Source organism: Balaenoptera physalus (assembly GCF_965194825.1).
Source record: "Balaenoptera physalus genome assembly, chromosome: 9".
NCBI classification, from domain to species: domain Eukaryota; kingdom Metazoa; phylum Chordata; class Mammalia; order Artiodactyla; family Balaenopteridae; genus Balaenoptera; species Balaenoptera physalus.
Genome location: NC_138888.1, coordinates 59,383,135 through 59,405,551, shown reverse-complemented (window position 1 = coordinate 59,405,551; position 22,417 = coordinate 59,383,135). Strand labels below are relative to the sequence as shown.

The following is a 22,417-nucleotide window of genomic DNA, read 5'->3' as shown; positions in this document are numbered from 1 at the left end:
TGACAAACCTGAATTTCTTTCTCTGAAAGAGAAGTAATTCTATGGACCCCCAAATGTGACTTAAAATTATTTTCAGTATAATATAAATCTCACAAATCCATCTCACAAAACTCAATAAATTCACCATCCTTGTAACTCTATATAACTATGAAAGCAAAATTACAATTAAATATAAAATAAAATTTAAAAAACAATTAAATTAAAACTAACAACCCTAATTGATTATGCTAGGTAAGGCTTTTTTGCTGAAATTAAATCATGATTCATACCATAATTGGGGTCCTAAGAGCTACAACAGACATTCCAATTCAGATTCACTTGAGATGAACCTATTTTGCCAGGTGCCACTCAATTCTCCCACCATCTGTTTCTACTTCAGTGGTCCTCAAACTATGGTCCCAGGCCAGCAGCATTGGCAACACCTGGGAATTTGTTAGAAATGCAATGTCTCAGGCCCCACCCCAGAACTAGTAAATCAGAATCTCTAAGCCGGAGACCCCAGCAATCTATTCCAGCAAGCCTCCCAGTGATTCTGATACACCCTATCGTTGCAGACCACTGCTCTATTCAGACTACAGGGAAATGTTTACTGAGCTGCCACACTGTGGGATCATCCCTCTCTCCCTTGGCTCCAATGCTTCATTTACATATTAAGTTCTAGCAATTCTTTCCTCATTCACCCCAATTTTATTACTTGGGGCCAACAACAAAAACACAAATGCAGCAGGCATCCAACCCTGTGGCTGAATTAAATTATATGATGATGGTCTCCCCTACAAACCAAAATATCCTTATATTAATTTTAGAACCCTGAAATGAAGCACAAAGTTAAAATATTTTTGTCTTAAAACTTGAAAACTCCTGAAAATTCATCTGAATAACCCTAGGAGTCTATAAATTCGTGAGAAAATTTTTGCTGTAAAATATAGGAAAAGCTTTTCAATACAGTGTCCAGTTAAACCACTGAAGCAGTGTGGTATGCTGGTAAGGGACTAAAGAATCAAAAGACTTGTTTTAGTGCCTGGATCTTTACTTTGTAACCACAAAAAGGTAAATAAATGATACTCAGTGTCCTTACACATAAAATGAGGGAACTGGACTTAGTTCCCAGCCAGGGTTAAGTAGTAAAATCCCCTGAGAAGTTTTTACAAACTATCTGTGCCTAGGCTTTCCTTGTCCCCTGCAGAGAATCGCCAAACACTTGACTGCCTGAAGTACCTTCCTCCACTAGAACTCTGACATTCTAATTTAGCAAGTTCATTACCAAAAAATCAACTAGCAACAATTTTTCTTTATTGTACAAAGAAAGTGTCAAAGAAAACTACAGGGATGACTAAATTTTTTCTTACTTAAATTTTATATTCATGGATAATGTTAATTTTCTTAAATGATTCCATAGGTTGTGTTTAGGCTAAAAAGTATAAGCTGGTATATCATCTTTAAATACCGTACCTTATAAAACTCAAAGACAGTTTTTATAGTGAACACAAGTACTAACGAAATCTAACTTACCAAATGATCCATGTGCTCAGACTAATTATAATACAGTGAAACTCTGCTCTCCAACTCTTGAAGTGCTTCAATGAATGCTGGCTTTCTGAGTTTTTACCACATCCCTAAAGATGAACAGAACACTCTTTGTATGATTTACATACAAGTTTATTTCAAATTAATCAAAACTTAAATCATACTCAAACATACTAGAAGTTTTGTTTTGTTTTTAGTTTCAAGCAGGAGGGAAAAGTTTCAGAAAACAATATGGATTCTCATTATATTCAATTTCTTGCAAAGAGGCTAACTTGCTTCTTGTTACACAGTAAAACAGTCATGAGCCAAGTTAATTTCCATACCATTTAAAAATGTACACGCTTTCTGTCTTATACATGGTGGGACCCTGAGCATCCTCACAGGCCAGTAGTGCCCCTCCCCTATACACACATTTCCTAATACCCTACACACCTACCTCCACCCAACTCCACTGAAAGCTAGTGAGACTCAGACCAATCACAGTAACTTCCATCACCAGGTAAGTAAAGATATGAGATTCAATTCCAGTCAATGTCCCATGAGGGGCAGTCTAATGGATGTTTCTGGAAAAGTTTTACGTATTTTAAAAAAGAACACAGGGAAGGGATGTACTTTTTGCCCTCTTTCTGGCCTTTGGGGATTGCTGTGTGATACACAGTGCATGAAACATCTTTGACCATCCTGAAACCATGAAACTGAGGATGGCAGAGCAGAAAAATGGAAGAAATCTCAGTTTTTAATGTTCTTTCCATTCAAGCAACTAACTTTAAGTGGCCCTACTTCTGGCTTTCTATGTGAGATAATAAAGATGCCTCTTATTCTAAAATATATATATATACTTTTAATTTTATTTAAAAATTCCTTTATTAAAGATATCAATAGGTTCTACAACATCGTAAAGCAACTATACTCCAATTAAAAAAAAAAAAAGATACCAATAGCTTCTAAGCTCTTAAGAGAAATTACTTTGCAAAAAAAAAAAAGAAAGAAAAGACAGAATAATCACTTTTTATAGAGAAAAAAATGAATCCAAAAAGATTTTTAAAAAACCCAAAAACTTGGATGCATTTCCTAAGTAAATACAAATAGGTAAAAAGGCAGGGCCGCATATGAGAACTACTGCAAGTGGGCTGGATTCCCTTTTGAAGTATTTATAAACCACACATGATTAATTTCTGAACATACATATATTTTACTTTACCTTAAACATTTCTAAGCTCGGCCTTGGAGAGCTCTATCTAAACACAGAATAAATTAATCTCAAGTTCTAAGCATTACCAACAGTCAGAGCTCACAGTAAGATTTTTTTTTTTTTTTTTTAACATCTTTATTGAAGTATAATTGCCTTACAATGGTGTGTTAGCTTCTGCTTTATAACAAAGTGAATCAGTTATACATATACAATATGTTCCCATTTCTCTTCCCTCTTGCATCTCCCTCCCTCCCACCCTCCCCATCCCATCCCTCTAGGTGGTCACAAAGCACCGAGCTGATCTCCCTGTGCTATGCGGCTGCTTCCCACTAGTTATCTATTTTACATTTGGTAGTGTATATATGTCCATGACACTCTCTTACCCTGTCACATCTCACCCCACCCCCTCCCCTCACAGTAAGATTTAAGGAAAATATTTAAGACAAACTCTCACATAAAAGAGACTTTTCTCACCTGAAAACCACACTTGAGGCACAACCAAATATCAGAAGGGAGTACTGGCTGTCCATCATAGAATTTTCTTTCTTTTAAACATTCCAAGCAAACAGACCACAGATTCTCAACTATTGCTTTTTTCACATGATTCACACTGATAGCATGACTTACATGTTGGCAAGTGAAACCTACTGAATAAGACAAAAAGTTTGAACATTTTCTTTGCTAAACCAAAGTGACACCATTAGCAAGCAAAGGCCAACAATATTAAAATGCTATAACTAAAAAGCACAGAGATTCAAAAAACAAAATAACTCAAAAGGATACATACTGCATGATTCCATTTATAAAACATTTGTGAAATAACAAAATTATAGAGTTGGAGAACAGATTAGCAGTTGCCAGGGGCTTTAGATGGGGAGCAGTGGTGTGGCTATAAATAAGTAGCACTCAAGGTGGTGATACTGTAATCAAGTATCTTGACTGGTGGTTATAGAAAGCTACACATGTAATTAAACTGCATACACACATACACACACACACACACAAGTGCATGTATATCTGGTGAAACCTGAATAAGCTCTAAGGATTGTACCGATGTCAGTTTCCTGGTTTTGATACTGTGCTATAGAAATACAAGATGTTACATCAGGAGAGACTGGATGAAGGGTGAATGGGACCTCCTTGTATACGTGTTGTACCTTCCTGTAAATCTAAGATTAATTCAAAAATTAAAAGTTTAATAAATAAGATTATTTATTGAGCAGCTACTATGTATCAAGCATTTTGAATGTATTTTCTTTCACTAAGATACACAAGTAAAATCTTCCCATGGGCTAGCTCTGCTATGATACTATTTTCACCATGGTTGCGAGAAAGAAAAGAGAAGAACAAACAAAGGCATAATTTGCAGGAACAAGAATTCTCAGAATTCTCCTTAATGACTATTCCCAGATAACAAATGATTTTGCATGGTCCTTCATTATCCTTTATAAGAGATTCTTACTGTGTGCACTGTGTGGAGACAAATGGCCAAAATGAGCAAATATGTTCTTAATTTATCAAATAACCATATTCTTCTCTCAAGGGCTCAATAACACTTCCATTCCTCCCAAATACCTGAACACTTCCATTTCTACCCCTCAAATATCCCAAACACCAACTCTACAGCTATCTGCCAAAACCAAACAACAAAGGCAGAGACTGAATACCTTGAAGAGGGAAACAAAAGGAGTATGTACATTTCAACTTTCTCCACTTCCCTTTCTGAATGCAAAGCATTCCTTTTCACCTACTGGTTAACTAGGGACTAGGCATTGGTTCCATTTCATTCTGAAGATAAAGAATGTGATTCCTGACAAATTACTTATAATAAATAGTTTCAACAAAAATAATATGTAAATCTGATAAAAGATTAAAACTTCTAATTTTACACCAAGAGTAAGTTATAAGAATAGACATAAAAGGAGTAATTCTGAACTCCTATGTTTGAAAAGCAAGGATGCATGCCATTAAAGAAAGGGCTGTTCAGGGGAAGACTGACAAAAATGACCACACAAGTACAGGACCTAGAAATGGTTTACCAAATGTCATTGCTTTGAGTTTTTATATTTTAAAATTCTAAGGGAAAAATCATTCCACACACCTTCTATATCATCTCTGGCGTGGGATCTGGCCAGAGTAAAACTTAACCATTCTCTGACTCTACAATTCAGACTTATGAAACTGAAACTGCTAATGAATTCAGAGATAAGTGAATTCAAGACAAAAAAGCTTCTAGGCCCCTAAATTAAATCTATTAGCTTTTAAATATCTCAACCATATATACATTTTATAAGTAAATTAAAAAGTCTGAGGTCTTCCTACAAAAGCTAACCAGTGTTTAAACAGTATTCACTATCTTTCGTGAGGGGGAAAAATGTGAAAAATATCCTTCTACGTTAATAAGTAAATTTCCTCAGTTTTCTGCAATTCATTGAATCATATAACTGTCTAAATTTCATTTGACAAACAGGTCGTCTAGAGATTCCTAAATAAAAATATAAAAATGTATTAAAGTCTAGAGTTGTTTCACATTAACAAATCAAAAACAATAATCAAAATCTCCATATTTTTTACTTTAAATATTAATAAAAATTTTACAAGGAGTCTTCCAGTTTGCAAATGGTGGCATAAAATTAACACTTCCCCTTTCTCCTCCCCAAAACTAGCCAAGGGCAAAAAGAACAGAAAACAAAAATACAAAGTTCATTTTCAGAGAAACCAGGAGACAGCTGAAGCCCCAAGTCACAAATGGAGTGGAAAGCCTCCCACCTCAAAGCAGCAGAGATCAGACAGGGGTGCGCACAGAAGGAAGCAGAGAGAACACTGCAGCGGTAGATTTCACAGAGAACAAGGCACGCTTTGCAGACACAGAACAAAACCTAAATCTCTGTGCTGCAACAGCAGTGGCAGGAGCACCCCTACATCCAATTTTGTTTTGAGAAGAATCGAAAGAAGGGGATTTCTCATTCACTAAGTGACAAGAAAAAAAGCAAGCCATAATCGCAGGGAACAGCCTTATCTCTGCGGCAGTCGGAAAGAAGAGATAATTTGGATTCTGAAAAAAAACCCAGGGCTGCATAATCCCGGTAGCTGGAAAGAAGTAAAGCCTATATAGGAGCTCAAATTCCACAGTTAGGTCTCAACAGTGCTCTGGCCCTCCTTCTTACACAAATATTCTACAACGAACTAGCCCAAGAAAAGCAACCCTACGTCAAAGAAAATCAAAGCCACAAATTCTATGCTAAGATAATATAAGAAAAAGGAAGGAAGGAAAAGGAAAAATGGCAGAGCGAGCCATCGCTGCCATGAAATAAAAACACAAAAAAGAAGCAAACGCTTTAGGCTCAGGTGGCGGAGCAATAGGAAGTGACTAGCAGAGTTTAGGATAAATAAATAAATAAATAAAACCACAAAAACGAATGCAAAATTAAAAAGAAGTGTAAGGTGAAAGCAACACTGCTGAACACAGTAAAAAATAAAAATGAAAACAGCACGCAAAGGGAAAAGGAAATAGGAGTTTTAGAGGATTTGAGAAGAAATGATAACTATGGAAGTTAGGCAAAAGAGAGTTAACATAAGAATAATAAGAATCCCTGAAGAAACCTTATTAACAGAATAGAACAAATATTTAAAGACATAATTCAGACTTCCTTCAATACAGCAATCTATCCTGAAACATTATCCAAGTTAAAAACACTTAAAAATGGAAATAATATATTAAAAACCTCTTTTTAAATGGAAAACGGAACTGGTAAGTCAGTAAGGAAAATCCTCATAAGCTAAAACCCAAGACATGAGGCTAAAAAGAAAAAAAGCAAGCCAGGAAGCTAGCAGCTCCCCAGGGTCATCTGCCAACCTCACTGGCTTGAGGGCTTGGTTTTCACAGCCAGGAGAAACAAACAACAACAACAAGAAAAGATGCCAATTCTAAGTCAAATATAAAATAAACAAAATCTCAACAAAAATGCCCACAGGATCTAGACAAGCTGATTTTAAAGTTCATGCAGAAAATGGTCATTAAAAACATTTATTATTATTTCTCTTCTGCAACACTATTCAGGATGCCAGACATCGTAATTTACCAGCAATGTCATCTGAAGAGTCTTCATCATGAGGTATGGTAGGCCTTTTACTTCTTTTGGCTTTCTCAGGTAAAGCTTTGGATGGCTCTTTCACCCGCATCTGTTACTTACTGAAAAGGTTGGGGGTAAAAATACACATTAATCCTCAAAATTAAAATTTTATGTATTTTACTTAACGCATATTAAAATGGAAATGACTTCAAGTTTAATGGGCCTAGTAAATTCACAGAGGAAGAAGAAGGGAGCACCAGCTGAAACCAAAGAAATCTTTATTAAACCAATATACTTTTTTTATACAAAAAGTCAAACTACATTTGACTTTTACCAACAGTTCCCTACATGTATGATGGCCAGGTGAATAAAAAAAACCTGAAGTGTACACTGCTTCTGGTTCCTGTGCTTCCCTTGCCCTTTCTCTTGTCTCACCAGCTAGAAGACAGGCGGAGCTGGAAGAGCATTAACGGGCCAGGGGTGGAGGCCTAGTGCCAAGCACAGCAGAGCGGCCCAGCACCGGACGACTGACAGAAAAATACATTTCTATCTTTTTAAGCTCTTGCATTTTTTGTGAGTTTTTTCCCCCCTTTTTTATTATGAAAAATTTTAAACTTCCAAGAAAGTTACAAGAACAGGATAATGAACACCCATATACTATCTAAATCCCACATCTAGAATATCTTGCCCTATTGGTTTTATCGATATATCAATGTGTATATAGACATAGCTATACATGTATGTGAGTATGTTTGTTTTTGCTGAACTATTTAAAAGTAAGTTGCAGAGAGCATATATCCCTTAAGGCAGGGGTCCCCAACCCCTGGGCTGCTAACGGTCTGTGGCCTGTTAGGAACCGGGCCGCAGAGCAGGAGGTGAGTGGGGGGCGAACGAACGAAGCTTCATCTGCCACTCTCCCTCACTCGCGTTATCACCTAAACCATCCCCCCTCTTCCCATGGAAAAACTGTCTTCCACGAAACCGGTCCCTGCTGCCAAAAAGGTTGAGGACCACTGCCTTAAGGAGATTCTCCTATACAGTCCTATCATTATCACTTCTAAGAAAATTAACAGTAATTCCTTAATATCATCTCATATCCTATCATATTCTAATTTCTTCAGCTGACCCAAAGTATCATCTGTACTGGTTTTTTGCATAAGGATTTAATCAAGGTTTGCACTTTGTACTGGTTATGTCAGTTAGTATCTTTTAATCTACAACTGTTCTTCCCATAAGAAATGGAGAACTAATACTGTCTTACTTTCCTAAGACACTGGCTTTTTTTGAGATCAGGCCAGTGCATGAGTCAAACTGGAGATCTTGTTAAAATGTGGATAGCAAAGTGATTCAGAGACATATACATATATATACATATATATTCTTTTTTATATTCTTTTCCATTATGGTTTATCACAAGGAAAACTTTTTTTTTGGCTGCGGTTGGTCTTTGTTGCTGCACACGGGCTTTCTCTAGTTGTGGCGAGCGGGGGCTACTCTTCGTTGCAGTGCGCCGGCTTCTCATTGCGGTGGCTTCTCTTGTTGTGGAGCACGGACTCTAAGCGTACGGGCTTCAGTAGTTGTGGCACACTGGCTCTAGAGTGCAGGTTCAGTAGTTGTGGTGCATGGGCTTAGTTGCTCCACGCTCCGCGGCATGTGGGATCTTCCCGGACCAGGGCTCAAACCCACGTCCCCTGCATTGGCAGGCGGATTCTTAACCACGTGCCACCAGGGAAGCTCCTCTAAATATATTTTTAAGAAATCCCTTCTATTTCTTAAAAACTCAAAGTTAATTCTAAAGATTTTAGATACAAGTTAATGCATTTTTTTAAGCCACTATATCCTAAATCCTACCTAATACCATGCTACTCCATGGCTAAGCTATACTGTAATTTTTGTGGTTGTTTATTTGCTTTCATTGATCAAGGTGGAAGAACCTTTCAATTCGATAACAAATTCTGAATCCTGATTTAGTCGTACTATGTTCCACCTAAGGAAGCTTTTGAGTTTACCATTTTAAGAGCCATTTCCTTAAGTCCAAGGATCATCACTATTGAACAAGGCTGCAATAAATTAAGGCCTTCGGGGTTACAGAGATGCAGAAGGTCTCCAAGTTCCTTGACCACTTCATTTCTGACTGCCTTCACCCTCCAGACTGCCTCATCCACTTATCCCTACAGTTCCACCTTGCAAAATCACTAATTCAAGTATTCTGTTCTCTGATCATAACTTCAAGTTTTGCCGGCTTGTTTCATCAGCCACTCCAATCCTCCTTTAGTGCCCAGGCTGACAAGAGGCTGCATCTCAACAAGTGCTTCCACGATCACTGTAGCAGGAAGGGAGAAAGGGAAGTGGCAAATCGAGTGCTGGTTCTTAAAGTTTCACTTGCAAGTGACACATGTCTGCTTATATTTTACTGGCCAAAGCAAGTCATATGGCCACATTTAACTTCAAACAGACCAAAGGGGGAGGGGCACGGGGGGGTAGTGTACAAAGAGGACAACCTTAACATGTACCCAGAAAGAACAGAATATGTGTGCACAGCCTTAATGACTTACCACACCACCCCTCTAACAGAACCCCAATCCTAGACAAATCCAATTAACCACTTTCTCCATGAATGCATCCAATCAGGCTGGAGAAAGTCTTGTAAGAAAGGAGATTGGGTCCACTAAATTCATAATCATAACTGCAAACGGATCAAGACACCCCATTATCTACTACACCTTCTGGCCAACTCATTTATATACTCCTCACACAGCCTTCTGAAATCTTTTTCACTCTCCCAAACCTCCAACTCCTCCTCTCCCTACTCCTCCAAATTATCATCTGGTCTTCTACTTGATTGAGAGAAAAGAGATGTAATCAAATAGCAAATCGGATCTTTCTACCCCCAAATTTACAAACTTAGACCTCCAACTATTTTAACTTGATGTCCTGAAAAGAGATAGGCATAACTAAGAGAATCCAAGAAAAATGGCCCATGAGAAACTGGTCATATTTTTACACCCCCTGCACAGGTAAACTCTTGATAAAGATGAGCATTAACACATAGCTAATACTGGCAGAATAACCAAAAGAACCAGGTAGCTGACCTAGAATCTAAAAAACACCTATGCCTTTTTTCAAAAACACTGTGACTCATACTTAACTTAGCAATGTAGAGTCAATTTCCAGTGATTTTTCTGACACATGTACTATGTCTAAACATACAGAGTCATTTTGGATGGTAACCCACTATTTAGCAGTCACTTATCTGTATAGCTTTCTTCTTCAATTCCCCGTTTAGGCAAAAAGAGACAAAATGAAAGTCCGATTATTGGAGCTTCAAATACTGTCCATCAACAATATTGTGTCTGGGGAGTTCCAAGACCACCCTCTCATTTGGAGATTTACTATAAGGTCTCACAAAACCCAGCATACAGTTGTATTCATGGCTAACATTTATTATAGCAACGCAGTATGGACATACAGCTTGATCGTAATGAAAAGACACAGGTGAAGTCTAGAGGAATCCAAGTGCAGGCTTCCTTACCATTCTCTCCCTCCCAAGAGGGGTCACCACACTCTTCCCCCAATAAGTAAAATCCAGTAATGTCTGTGCAATGTTTCTGCTTAGGGAAGCCCATTACAGACTCACAGGTGCAGGATTTTTAGGGGGGCTAGTAACTTCTGCATAAACCGTACCCTACAACATAAAACATGTTGTTCCCAGATGCCAAGCAAGGGCTAACCTTTCTAAGGACAGCAGTCTCAGGCATGCTATGTTAAGTCTTTTCAGCACAAATAAATTCTGGCCATTTTTCTTACGTGGTTTCCCAAACAAAACTTTCGTTTTCAACTTCCGCGTTTACCTACACCTGTCTTTTCTCTAATGTAGGATGTGCAACTAAACTGTTTAGAAATGTTTAATTTTTTTAAAAGGCCATGCATACAAAAGCCCACATTCTCAAAAAAGAAAAAAATCTTTTTTTCCCTACTCTTGGGCGATTATTTTCGGCGGGGATGCCGGGGGAGGGAAGAAAGAGACAAAACTCTCTTTTTTAGAGGCTCAAAAAGATGACCAGCATTTACATACTTTTTTGTGCATCGCACTCGGTTCTCAGCACTGAAGAGATACTAACTCACTTCATCCTCCCAACCACCAACCACCTTATGAGATAGGTTACTATTATTTCTCCCATTTTATACTTGAAACTGAGACACACAGTAGTTAGGTGACTTGCAGAAGCCAGAAGCCAGTAAGCGGTGGATGGAGATTTGGACCCAGGGAGTCCATCTCCAGGGTTCCTAATACTACACGATGCTGCCAGAAACCCGTGGTAAGACTCGTCCTCTGGTCTCACAAAAACATCCCAAGTTTCTGAAGAGAAAATGCGCCGTGAGGATGAGCGCGGAAGGGAGGCCGGAAGGGTGCTGGGTCGCCGCGACCCTGGTCAAGGTGAGGCGGCCCCTCTCCCGCCCCACCTCGCCGGCTCCTCAAGCCGCCGCCCGGACACCCCGCCAGCCCGGCCACGCTCACGCGGCCCTCGGTGAACGCCTGGAGCCCCCAAGGATCGGAAAGGCGAGGGAGCGTGGGAGGGGGGGGCCTTCTTTCCCAGGCCAGTCAAGCCACAAGGGCCCGGGGTTGCGGAAACGAAGACGGAGAAACTGCGGCGACCCCAGCACCGAGCCCCAACTCACCCTGCCAGGCCCGGCGGCCGCCTCTACAACCGGAAGAGACTGCGCCTGCGCGTCCGCCCCTCCCGCTGGCAGGGGCGGGGCCTCGTGTGCCCGCCCCCACGTTTGGGGCGGGGGGGTTGGGGCCGCCCCTCGCGTAGCCGCGCACCCGGAGTTGGGCGTGGACAGGGCGGGGCCGGCTCGCGTCGCGCCTGCGTCCTGTAAATTTGCAGGACTAGGTAGGCCCCGGCTAAATCTTAGAAAAATGTTAAGTAGGCTGCTAATTGGATCCTGATAGTGGCCTGGAGTTCGCGCAGCTGGGGTGTTCTCGGAGTCAGGATTAAGTCCCACTTGTTGCTGGACAGCGTGCCCGGACAGCCTCCGACTTCTCGCCGTCACATTCTTCTGTGCAATAAAATCACATCAGACATCATATATTTTCTTGTTTTTTCTCATTATTGTTGTCCTACCTGTCGTTCTCACTTTTTTTTAAATCTATTTTTATTTATTTATTTTTGGCTGCATTGGGTCTTCGTTGCTGCGCTCGGGCTTTCTCTAGTTGTGGCGAGCGGGGACTACTCTTCCTTGTGGTGCACGGGCTTCTCACTGCGGTGGCTTCTCTTGTTGCGGAGCTCGGGCTCTAGAGCACAGGCTCAGTAGTTGTGGCACACGGGCTTAGTTGTTCCCTGTCATGTGGGATCTTCCCGGACCAGGGCTTGAGCCTGTGTCCCCTGCATTGGCAGGTGGATTCTTAACCACTGCACCACCAGGGAAGTCCTTCACTTCTTTATTAGAAAATTTCTTGACCTATACCTAGACCTCTTCGAAGCTCGATTACCCGTTAAAGTGGTTTGCACTTTGCATATGTTTAGTAAAAGTAATTGGTTGAGAAATACTTTGTTTGAATGATATTGCAGACATCAACACTAGTTACAGATAAACTCTACGATTCTTGTAATCTTTCACAATTCTTCAGCCAGGGGACAGGTGTGGCATTATGGAAAGAGCCTTGGATTCCTATTTGATGGATTCTTCAAAGGAAGGAAATTATTTTTAAATGGTACCTAATAAGTATATTTTTAGTGCTATTGCAAAGACATTATGACAAAACATCAAATAGAAATATAAATGTGCTTAAGGTCAGCTCTGTATACATTTCAAATAATGTTAAGTATCTTAATTTTACCGTCATTGTTCTGTCTGAAAATGTATGGAATACTTTGCTAAGCTATAGGCTATACATATATTAAGTTTTTATTGTGTATTTTAAAAGATACATTTTTTATTATAAAAGTAATACATGAAAGTTTCACATAAAGTTCCTCACCTTTTCCTCCTTCCCTCATTCCCATTTGCTTTCCTCAGAGGTAACATTTCCTCTCCTCTATTTTCTGTTTCTTGTGTATAGTTTCAGGAATTGTCTTTGCACATACAATATGCCTTTGTACGACATTTTTATATGATTACCATTTGTTAAAAGAGAACACAGTCAGCTTAGATTACGGTCTATTTTCTATTCTACAACTTGATTTTTTTTCACTTGATTGTATATCTTGGACATATCTCCACACCAGCCTCATTCTTTTTACTTGTTGCTTAGAACTCCAGTGAATGGATGTATCATTTTTTCCCAATCAGTCCCCTGTTAGTGTACATTTATCTTTGCCTACTTGTGCAGATATTTTCAGTAGATGAACTATTAGCGGTGAAAATGCTGAGTCAACAGATGTTCAAGGGCTTCCCTGGTGGCACAGTGGTTAAGAATCCGCCTGCCAATGCAGGGAACACGGGTTCGAGCCCTGGTCCGGGAAGATCCCACGTGCCACAGAGCAACTAAGCCCGTGCGCCACAACTACTAAAGCCCGCGTGTCTAGAGCCCGAGCTCCGCAACAAGAGAAGCCACCGCAATGAGAAGCCTGCGCACCACAATGAACAGTAGCCCCCACTCGCCACAACTAGAGAAAGCCCGCGCACAGCAACGAAGACCCAACACAGCCAAAAATAAATAAATTAAATAAATAAAAAATTTTTTAAAAAGCAGATGTTCAAGTTTTGATAAACTTTTGGAAAAAACGTTGCATGAAAGGCAATACATTTCCTAATTCTTCATTTGATTTGTCTAAAATCTGGGAGCTTGATGTGGATTTAGAAAAAATGGGTAAAATCCCAAGTCTCTTAAAAATCCTCTCCTTTCCAATTGTCTTTCACTTGCATTGTGGTGAAAAATAAAATGAGTTGTTTGAGAATTAATGACTCATATCAACTCAGCACTAGTAGACCTTTCCCAGAAAACATTGCATTATTTCTCTGCCTTTCATTCCACTTCAAGCCTTACTTCCCTCTGTCACACTGACTCTGAAGGAAGAACTTGGACATTTGTCCAAGGAGCAGTGATCAATACTCCTGTTTGACAAGATCTTTTTGCTCTAAGCCCTCTTAAATAAACCAAGTTTGGCACTGTGCTAGTTATAGGAGGACATATTCATCTTTTCAGAAAAAGAAATCCTACAGAAAAATATTTCTCAAATAATCAGTCATGAACACTTGAAAAGAATTGTTTAGTAATATGTGCTCTTGCAAAAGTGTAAATTAGATTAAATGTGATTCATTGAGGCCAAGTACATTGTTTCCATATCTGTGTCCATACAACCTGTGGTTTATGATGTGGATGCCACAGAGAGCACATGAATCTACAATATTTAATGACATCTTAGTTCAAAGTCAATCCACGAAGTAGATTACACAGAGACTATGGTTAAACTTCAAATGACTTGGAAAACATAACTGTAAATGTTGTCATTGGTATAGAAATCTGAAGTCATCTTATTAATTATTAAACTATTGAAAGCTGAATAATTTAAAAGTGCACGCTTAATGAAATTATTCCTTGAACACATACTTTAATAATGCCATTTGGAAACTAATTTAAAAAAATTTCACTGTGAATCCATTTGCAGTTAAATATGACTTTCATTATCCTTGGGAACCAAATTGAGAATAAATTAAAAATAAGGTAATGAACCAAGTTGAGAATAAAGTAAAAACAAGGTAATAAGAAACTTTATATGCTGTAGGCTGAATATGCTCCCTCCACAACCACACACCAAGGTGTTCTAATTCCTGGAACCTATGAATACGTTACCTTACATGGCAAAAGGATTTTGTGCATATGATTAAATCAAGATTATCCCAGTGGTCCCAGTGTAATCACAAAGGTCCTTATGAAAGGGAGGCAGAAGGGTGAGAGGAAGAGAAGAGGATGTGACAGCACAAGCAGAGGTCGGAATTAGAGATCTGAAGATGCCAAACTGTTGGCTTTGAAGATGGGGAAACGGACCAATAGCCAAGGAATGCAGGCAGCCTCTCCTAGATGGAAAAGGTAAGTTCAGAAATTCTCCCCTACAGCCTTCACAAGGAACACAGGCTTGCTGACACCTTAATTTTAGCCTACTGACTTCTGACCTTCAAAACTGTACATAATAAATTTGTGTTGTTTTAAGTCAATAAGTTTGTGGTATAGTAGCAATTGGAAACTAACACATTTTATAAATTAGTTGGGCCTGACTCTGACAGAGTTATCATCAAATATAGTCAAATATCATCATGTTGTGGGGAAAAGATGACAGCATGAGATTCTCTTAATACTGACATCAGTTGAACCAGCTATGGGAGTGAAGAGCAATTCTTAGAAAAGTGCACACGTGCTTTGCTTTAATTCAAGGCAGGAGAATCCTGTTATCAAGTAAATTGGAGAAATTTATTTACTTTATATATTTAAATATTATCTTTGTTATATTCTCTTTCCACTTTTAAACTTTGTCTCTCCTTAAAAAAATAATAATCATAAACAAAAAAGCAAACCCAACCCTTAGTTTCTTACCAGGCAATTTTAAGTTTTACAGCAGGGCGCGTTTCCGTCCACGATTACTCCTAGTGGCACTACCCGGTTCGGCCGGAGCCTGGCTGGAGGGCGCTCGAGAGCCCGGCGCGGTTCGCCCGGCGGCGGAAGGAGGAGGAGGAGCAGGAGGAGGAAGTGGTTAGTAGCCCCGAGACTCGACCCGGAGATGAGGCTGCTGCGACTATTGCACTTGAGTGGGCGCCAGGCGATCCTCGGGTCCGCAGAGGCTGCGCTCTGGGGTGAGCTCGGGGTCCCCGGGGAAAGGGAGAACGCCTAACCTCGGGCCCCTGGGAAGGGATGGCGTTGGTGAGGGTGATCGCTTCTTTTTTAAAGGCTTCCAGTTAAAAGTCAGACCCAGTACCCTTGGCACCTGGGAATGTAACACCCACTTGCGGTTCTTGTTCCTTCAGATTCCGGGCTACTGGGGTCTGGGGTTGCTCTCGGGGTACGTACGGAGGGGGGCAACCAATGCTCCAGGGAGCTCGCGTGGGAAGGCAGTTATAAAGGTATGGGTGCTTGACTGAGCAATGAAGGTCAATTCGCGACTCAGGGAAGTGAGCTCAGTGGCCAGTTCCTGCCCGGGAGAGTCGCAATGAGGAGCCCCGTGTTGCGAGTTATACTTGTGACCCACTAGAGAGCAGCACTCATGGGCTGATGAAACCTACAGTTACCACGTTAGGGCTGTAATAGTACCACCCCTAATTTTACAGCTGGCGAAACAGAAGCCAGAGAAGCGAAGGTGGTCAGTGGAGGAGGTGGGTCTAGAACCCAGAGCAGGCCTCCAGTCCCTTCTCTTTGCTTTACGTGCTGCCTCTCCTTTAGCAACAACCTTTGTGGATAAAGATACAGGAGCCCCAGCGTAACATTCTCCGCCCCGCCCCCGCCCCCGCCCCCGCCCACGCCCCCGCCCCAGTCCCAGTTATTCCATTTTAACTCTTGGTACAGCCTCTGTAGTTGAAGAGGTGTCGTTCCCGCAAATTCTGTTATTTGGTTTTACCTTTAATCAGCAATCATTTATTGAGCTCCTAATCTGCCAGACGTCCTGCTGGGGATACAGTTTACTTCACCATTTTGGGGTGAGACACACACAAACCATCACCACACACAGCCCAGTCGAATGAGACTGCAATGGAAAGGACTGAGTTGGAGAAGGTGTTAGAGAAAAGGTGCCTGTTTCATTTTTTAAATTCTACTTGTAATACATGATTATATTCTCATTATATTAAAACAAACAATAAAGCTCAGCATGAGTCCCCTTTATGCACTCTCCCCAGATATGAATATACATAAATGTACAGATGAAAATACTACGTATGTTAATATATATATAATAGATTAGTATATATATGGATATCTATAGTATCTCTCTGTATATACACTATATACCATAGATATATATATACTATATACTATAGATATCTATATATAATGTGATCTACACTGTGCTTGCTTTTCTGTAATTTTTTTCTCACCTAGGTATTCAGAAGCTTTCTATGGCAGCACATATAACTCTTTTAACCACTGCATATATCCCCTACTATGAATTACCACAGTTTATTTAACTAGTCCCTTATTGATTGATATTTTGGCTTCCAATTTTTTTGCTATTATAAAAAGTTCTCAATAATTATCATTGTACATGCTTCTTTGTGCATATGTACAAGTATTTTACAAGAATAGATACCTAGAAGTGGAAGTGTTGGATCAAAGGGGAGGTAACAAGTGACATTTAACAGGGTCATAAAGGAGACTTAGAGTGCCAGGTAAAGATGAGAGAGAAGGGTATTCCCTTCAGAGGGAACAATGTCCATATATCATGAAGGAAATGTGAAAATAGATATTTATTGTGCACTGTATAGAGTATTTAAACCTCACAGCAACTCTAAAAGGTTAAATAATATTATTTGATTTTACAAATCAGAAGCTAAGTACCAGAGAGTTTAAGTAATCTGCCCAGGGTCACAGAGCCAAGTGGGCAAGCCAGGATTTGAACTTAGGTTTATCTGACTCTAAAATCCCTGCTCTTTCCACTATAAAAATGAGATTAGAGCACATGTATACTTTTGATGTTGCTGGAGGGTAGGATAATTGGGGCAGAGAAGGAATGAGGAGGAGGTTTGGTAAGTTATATTGGTAAGGGGTGGTTGAAGGACATTATAGAACATACTAAGAAGCTTGGACTGTATATCCTGTAATGTAGGCTGTAGGGAGTAACCAGGTGAGGTTGGATTTACCTGTGTGGAAACAGCAAAATTGGAGTTTATTCAAAGTTTAAGCTCAAAAAGTGAAAATTAGGTATAGCGTGTATTACTCTTGAAATCCCTCAAGAGAACCACACATCATCTCTCAGGGGTCCCAAACAGCCAGTTTTTCTTCGCTGTAGGAGCAGTTCACTGTTTCTTTGGTTGAGCATCAGATGAAGTGGTTAATTTACAAGTGGAGGCCATGTTGTACAACAACACACACACACTATCGCTTTAAGTAATTAGTGTGGAGTACAGACTCACACCGTGAGAGGCTTGGGGGAGCTGAGACTCATCAAGGGACCATACTTGGGACTTCCCTGGTGGTCCAGTGGCTAAGACTCCGTGCTCCCAATGCAGGGGGCCTGGGTTTGATCCCTGGTCAGGGAACTAGATCCCACATACCGCAACTAAAGATCCCGCATGCTGTAATGAAGATCCCATGTGCCGCAACTAAAAGAAGATTCTGCATGCCGCAGTGAGGATCCCGCAGGCGGCAGTGAAGATCCCGCCTGCCACAACTAAGACCCGGTGCAACCAAATAAATAAATAAATAAATAAATAAATAAAATTTTTTTAAAAAAGGGACCATGCTTGCTTCAGGCTTTTGCTGATCAAGTGGAAAGGAAGGAATCCAGTCTTACTGATTACTCTTCCTGTTCTCCACCCCTCCCCCCCACCCCACTCCTTGCTGAATAAGAGAAAGGTAAACGTCGGTTTAATATGACTCTACTATACAAGAAAAACTTAGATTAGGGTAAGATTTACAAATTATTTGCAAAATTCAGTTACCAAATGTTGAATGTGTATTTATAAACTCTCCCCCCAATTAAAGGGCTTGGAGAGAGTAGAATATTGGAGGTGGCCCAAGACCAGCCATAAGTATGCAGGGCAGGATAGGGCTGCATCTTACTGTTCAGTCAGACTGTATGCAAATTATATACATTGATTATACAGTTTAGTAAAGTCAAAAGATCAATATGGTTAGCTGACTGGAACAATGGGGAAAATTCCTTTGACCTACTCTTTCCAGATATTAATAGAGATGTCATTTTGAAAGTACCTAAATTATTTTATTCTTTCCAGGTTTGAAGTCAATAAAAGGAAGCTGCAACAATTTTTGCACTGCTATTTGTAAAGATGTCACCTATATGGAACTTAAAAACCTCTTGAAGTCCAAAAAAATTATGTTAATTGATGTTAGAGAACCATGGGAAATTCTTGAGTATGGAAAAATCCCCGGGTCTGTCAATATACCATGTAAGTGACATGTGTCTTAACTGATTCATTAGAAATATATATCCAGTAAGTGACTGTATCTAAAATTTAATTGAAATTCTTAACATTTTCTTTCAGTGGATAACGTAGATGAAGCTCTACAGATGAACCCAAAAGACTTCAAAGAGAAGTACAATGAAGTAAAGCCATCCAAATCTGACAGTCTAGTGTTTTCTTGTTTAGCCGGAGTGAGAAGCAAGAAGGCTATGGACACAGCAATATCTCTGGGCTTTAACAGGTGTGTACATGAAGGATAAAAATGGGTTTAAGAGTATGTATTGCACTATTTCATGGGTCTATTTTTATTGGCCTACTGAAGAATTTCTTATAATTACTATGTTAGTAATGGCAGGACAGACTATAGACTCTTAATAGACTAAGAGTCTCTACTTTTCATCCTACAATCTTTCAAATAGGCTCAAAGTCTAAATAGTATGGTGAGAAGCCATGACATCTCTAAATCTCTAAATTTCTTATCTCTAAAGTTCCTATGAACCTTGTGCTATAAAGCAGGAGAACTAATTATTTGATGTATGTTTTTAGTGCTCAACACTATGCTGGAGGATGGAAGGAATGGGCAACCTATGAATTTTCGGAGAAGAAACAAGGAAATTGAATTTTGGAATACAAGTTGGCCCTTTCCTTGTGTACGTGCAGCCTAGGATAGTGGAATAAGCAAAAGAATCAAAATGTAGCCCTGGAACCACTGGTTAATGGGAAGGGGATTTTGTGTAAGTCAATTATTTGTTGAATCTTTTTCTCACCTATAAATTGGGAATACCACTTCTCCCTGCCTACTTCCAAAGGCTAATGAGGCTTGCTGTAATGTATGTGACTTGCCATGGAAACATAAGGGTTGGGATTCTAAAAATTAATTTTTAAATACTTTAGTATAGTTCAATAGTATTCCAAAAGACCTGGTTACTTGTATTACCTAATCATAATGTGTGACCACTTCTGTTAATATAGTGTCTATACTCTTCAAAGAGGCTATGAACTAGACCAGTCGATTAAGAAGACTTCACCTTAAAACACCAAGAATCCGGGGTGCAGAAAAGTAGGTGAAATATGAACAATGAAAATACAACATTAGCAATATCCAAAGACTTATGGCACTGTGACCAGCATGGTAATGATATAATTTGCAGTTTAAAAAAGTAATATTATCCATGGGGATAGTAATCAGAACAGTGGTTGCTTCTGTTGAAGGAAGGAAATTAACAGGAAAATCAAGGAGGAAATTTTCTAGGGTGATGGAAGTGCTCTATATCTTGATTGAGGTGTTGGTACATAGGTATATACATTTACCGAAACTCATTGAACACTTTAAAACTATACATTACCTGTAATTACATCTCAATTAAAAATAATGAAAATTAAAAAAAGTTTAAATGCAAATGACTCCCACTAGCATATTTCTTTGGAATGTTAAGTCCTGCACTTGTTAGTACACTAGTGCACTGGTGAGTGGTAAAACAAATTTGTGCTTTCTTCCATCCATGTCTCTTCAGACCCATCTGTTTTTACTCTCATTTATATTGTCATTCAGAACGTGTAAGGTCTGGCAAGTAAACTATAAGGACTTGGTTTTGTCCTAAATGACTTATTAAGCCATTGGAGAATCTGTGGTAGGTATGTGATATTATCACCTTGAACTTCTATTTCTGATATGTCAGTCTAGTTTCTAGCAAACTCCCTACAAGAACTAGAAAAGCTGGAAAATACACATAATACAGACAGACACACACACACACACACACTTTTCAATGTTGGTTCATCCTCTACAGCTTTCCTTCTCCCAGGATCGTGACTCTTCAAATCCTCGCTGCCTTAGTAATTCTGTCATGCCTTTAAACAAATTTTATTTATATATTTATATAAACAAATATTACTAGGGCATATAATATTAAGGAAGTGAGGATCTGAAGAACCACAAGCTCACAGAGAAGAAAAGCTATAGAGAGTGAACCACCATTGAAGTACTGGGCCCAACCAGGAATAGGTAAATACACCAGGGTATAGAGTCTGGGGAAACACACCAGGCTTTTCCAGAAAGACAAAAAATATTCTAAAAGAAAGGAAATACTAAAGAACACAACATTATCTATGTATATGTAATATATACTGAATATGAGTTTAACAAAAATTATGCAATTAAATTGGGAGGATGATGGGAGTGTAAGTCCCAGGGTAGAACAAGTTTGGGGGCGGGGAGGGGGTAGGAGCTGGAAGTGGAGAACAGGAGGTGTGTGAGAAAAGTAAAATCTTCATCTTCCATAGTAGGAAGTTAAGAGATAATATTTACAAGTGAAAAAAAAAATCAAAAGAAAAAAAAAAGGAAACTGGAGGGTAAGCGGAGGAGGAGTATAGTAAAGTATTTAAGAGTCTGGGACCTGCAGCCCAGATGTCCAGGTTTTTATAAGATTCTAATCCAAGCTCTTGTCACTTACTTGACTTGTGACTGGGTAAGTTACTTAACCTTCTGTTCCTGAGTTTCCTCATCTCTGAAATGATTGTTCTGAGAATTAAATGACTTCATAATGTAGAGAGCTTGGAATATACTTGTCACATAATAAGTGCTCAATAAATGCTATAATTATAAGCTTGTTACTTGGAAGTGTGGAAGTAACACAACAGCAGAGAAATGACTAAAAGTTGCTCTGGGGAGCAGGAATAAGAAGCAGGGAAAATGGGACTGGGACCTAACATCTTCCTTATGTCTTATAGGAACACTGTCCAAAAGAATTATGATGCAAGCCATTATGTGATTTTTAGTTTTCTTACACTTAAGTAAAATAGGTGAAATTAATTTTAATAGTGTTTTATTTAGTCCTATGTATCTAAAAAATCATCATTTAAAACATGTAATCAATATAAACAAATTAGATATTTTACATTCTTTTGTTCTGTTACCAAGTATTGAAATCCAATGTGTGTTTTTACATTTATAGCACATTTCAATTCAGACTAGCCACATTTTTAGTGTTCAATAGCCACATGTGGCTAGTGGCTATCTCACTGGACAGTGCAGCCTATGGTAATATTTGATGTTTAGAAAGAACACACATCATCAATGGCTGCTAAATCACAGAAAGAGACACCAGCCATTATATGCCTCCTGATAGGAGATACTTTATACAGTAGTCTATAATGGAAAAAAAAATTTGAGCCTGAACCTGATCAAGCTTTTGCATTCAATTACCAATTTATAGAAATACAGAGAGGAAAAGAACATGTTAAGTAGCACCTCAAGGATACACTCAGCAAAATACATATGGTGGGAAATTCTTAGTGGACAAGCAAACCAAAATGGGGAATTTTTTAAATGAAATAAAGGAGAAATCCATGAATTTTAAGATTTAAAGGATTTATCAATGAATTGCATGTGTGGTCTTTATTTAGATCCTAAGTAGAATTATTTAATAATATTTATGATATTAATGAGATAACTGAAAATGTAAACACTGGATATTTGATATTACAAAATTATTTTGACTAACTTTTTTGGGTACAGTAAGACTTCTCTCGGGTTTTTTGGGGGTTTTGTTTT

General features: G+C 39.1%; 2 protein-coding genes across 20 annotated transcripts in view; one reads left to right on the top strand and one right to left on the bottom strand.

Moving 5' to 3' along the window:
• USP45 (ubiquitin specific peptidase 45) overlaps nt 1-11,557 on the bottom strand; it is a 65,154-nt gene extending 53,597 nt beyond the window's left edge. For 13 of the 19 annotated variants that reach the window (XR_014267500.1, XM_082475161.1, XM_082475176.1 and 10 more), the window contains exons 1-4: nt 11,473-11,557; nt 6,802-6,911; nt 3,194-3,366; nt 1,513-1,616 (exon numbers count right to left, since the gene is read on the bottom strand). Coding sequence is in view for 18 of the 19 variants with exons in the window: in XM_082475161.1 (XP_082331287.1) it covers nt 1,513-1,616; nt 3,194-3,366; nt 6,802-6,901 (377 nt within the window). In the remaining variant the exon portion in view is untranslated. Of the gene's footprint in view, nt 1-1,512; nt 1,617-3,193; nt 3,367-6,801; nt 6,912-8,801; nt 10,313-11,472 lie in introns of those variants that run through there. The other 6 variants (XM_082475172.1, XM_082475175.1, XM_082475173.1 and 3 more) reach the window with 6 other exon arrangements.
• Nucleotides 11,558-15,428: 3,871 nt separating this feature from the next.
• On the top strand, nt 15,429-20,265 carry LOC309667151 (thiosulfate sulfurtransferase/rhodanese-like domain-containing protein 3). Its single transcript, XM_082475481.1, has 4 exons — nt 15,429-15,585; nt 18,676-18,849; nt 18,946-19,105; nt 19,411-20,265. The coding sequence occupies exons 1-4, from the start codon at nt 15,513-15,515 to the stop codon at nt 19,481-19,483; spliced, it is 480 nt and encodes a 159-aa protein (XP_082331607.1). The 5' UTR covers nt 15,429-15,512; the 3' UTR covers nt 19,484-20,265.
• The last annotated feature ends 2,152 nt before the right edge of the window (nt 20,266-22,417 follow it).

Coding starts and splice junctions, on each gene's coding strand:
- LOC309667151 (XM_082475481.1), top strand. CDS start 15,513: ATGAGGCTGCTGCGACTATTGCACTTGAGTGGGCGCCAGGCGATCCTC. Junction 15,586..18,675: donor CGCAGAGGCTGCGCTCTGGG/GTGAGCTCGGGG, acceptor TATTCTTTCCAG/GTTTGAAGTCAATAAAAGGA. Junction 18,850..18,945: donor CGGGTCTGTCAATATACCAT/GTAAGTGACATG, acceptor ATTTTCTTTCAG/TGGATAACGTAGATGAAGCT.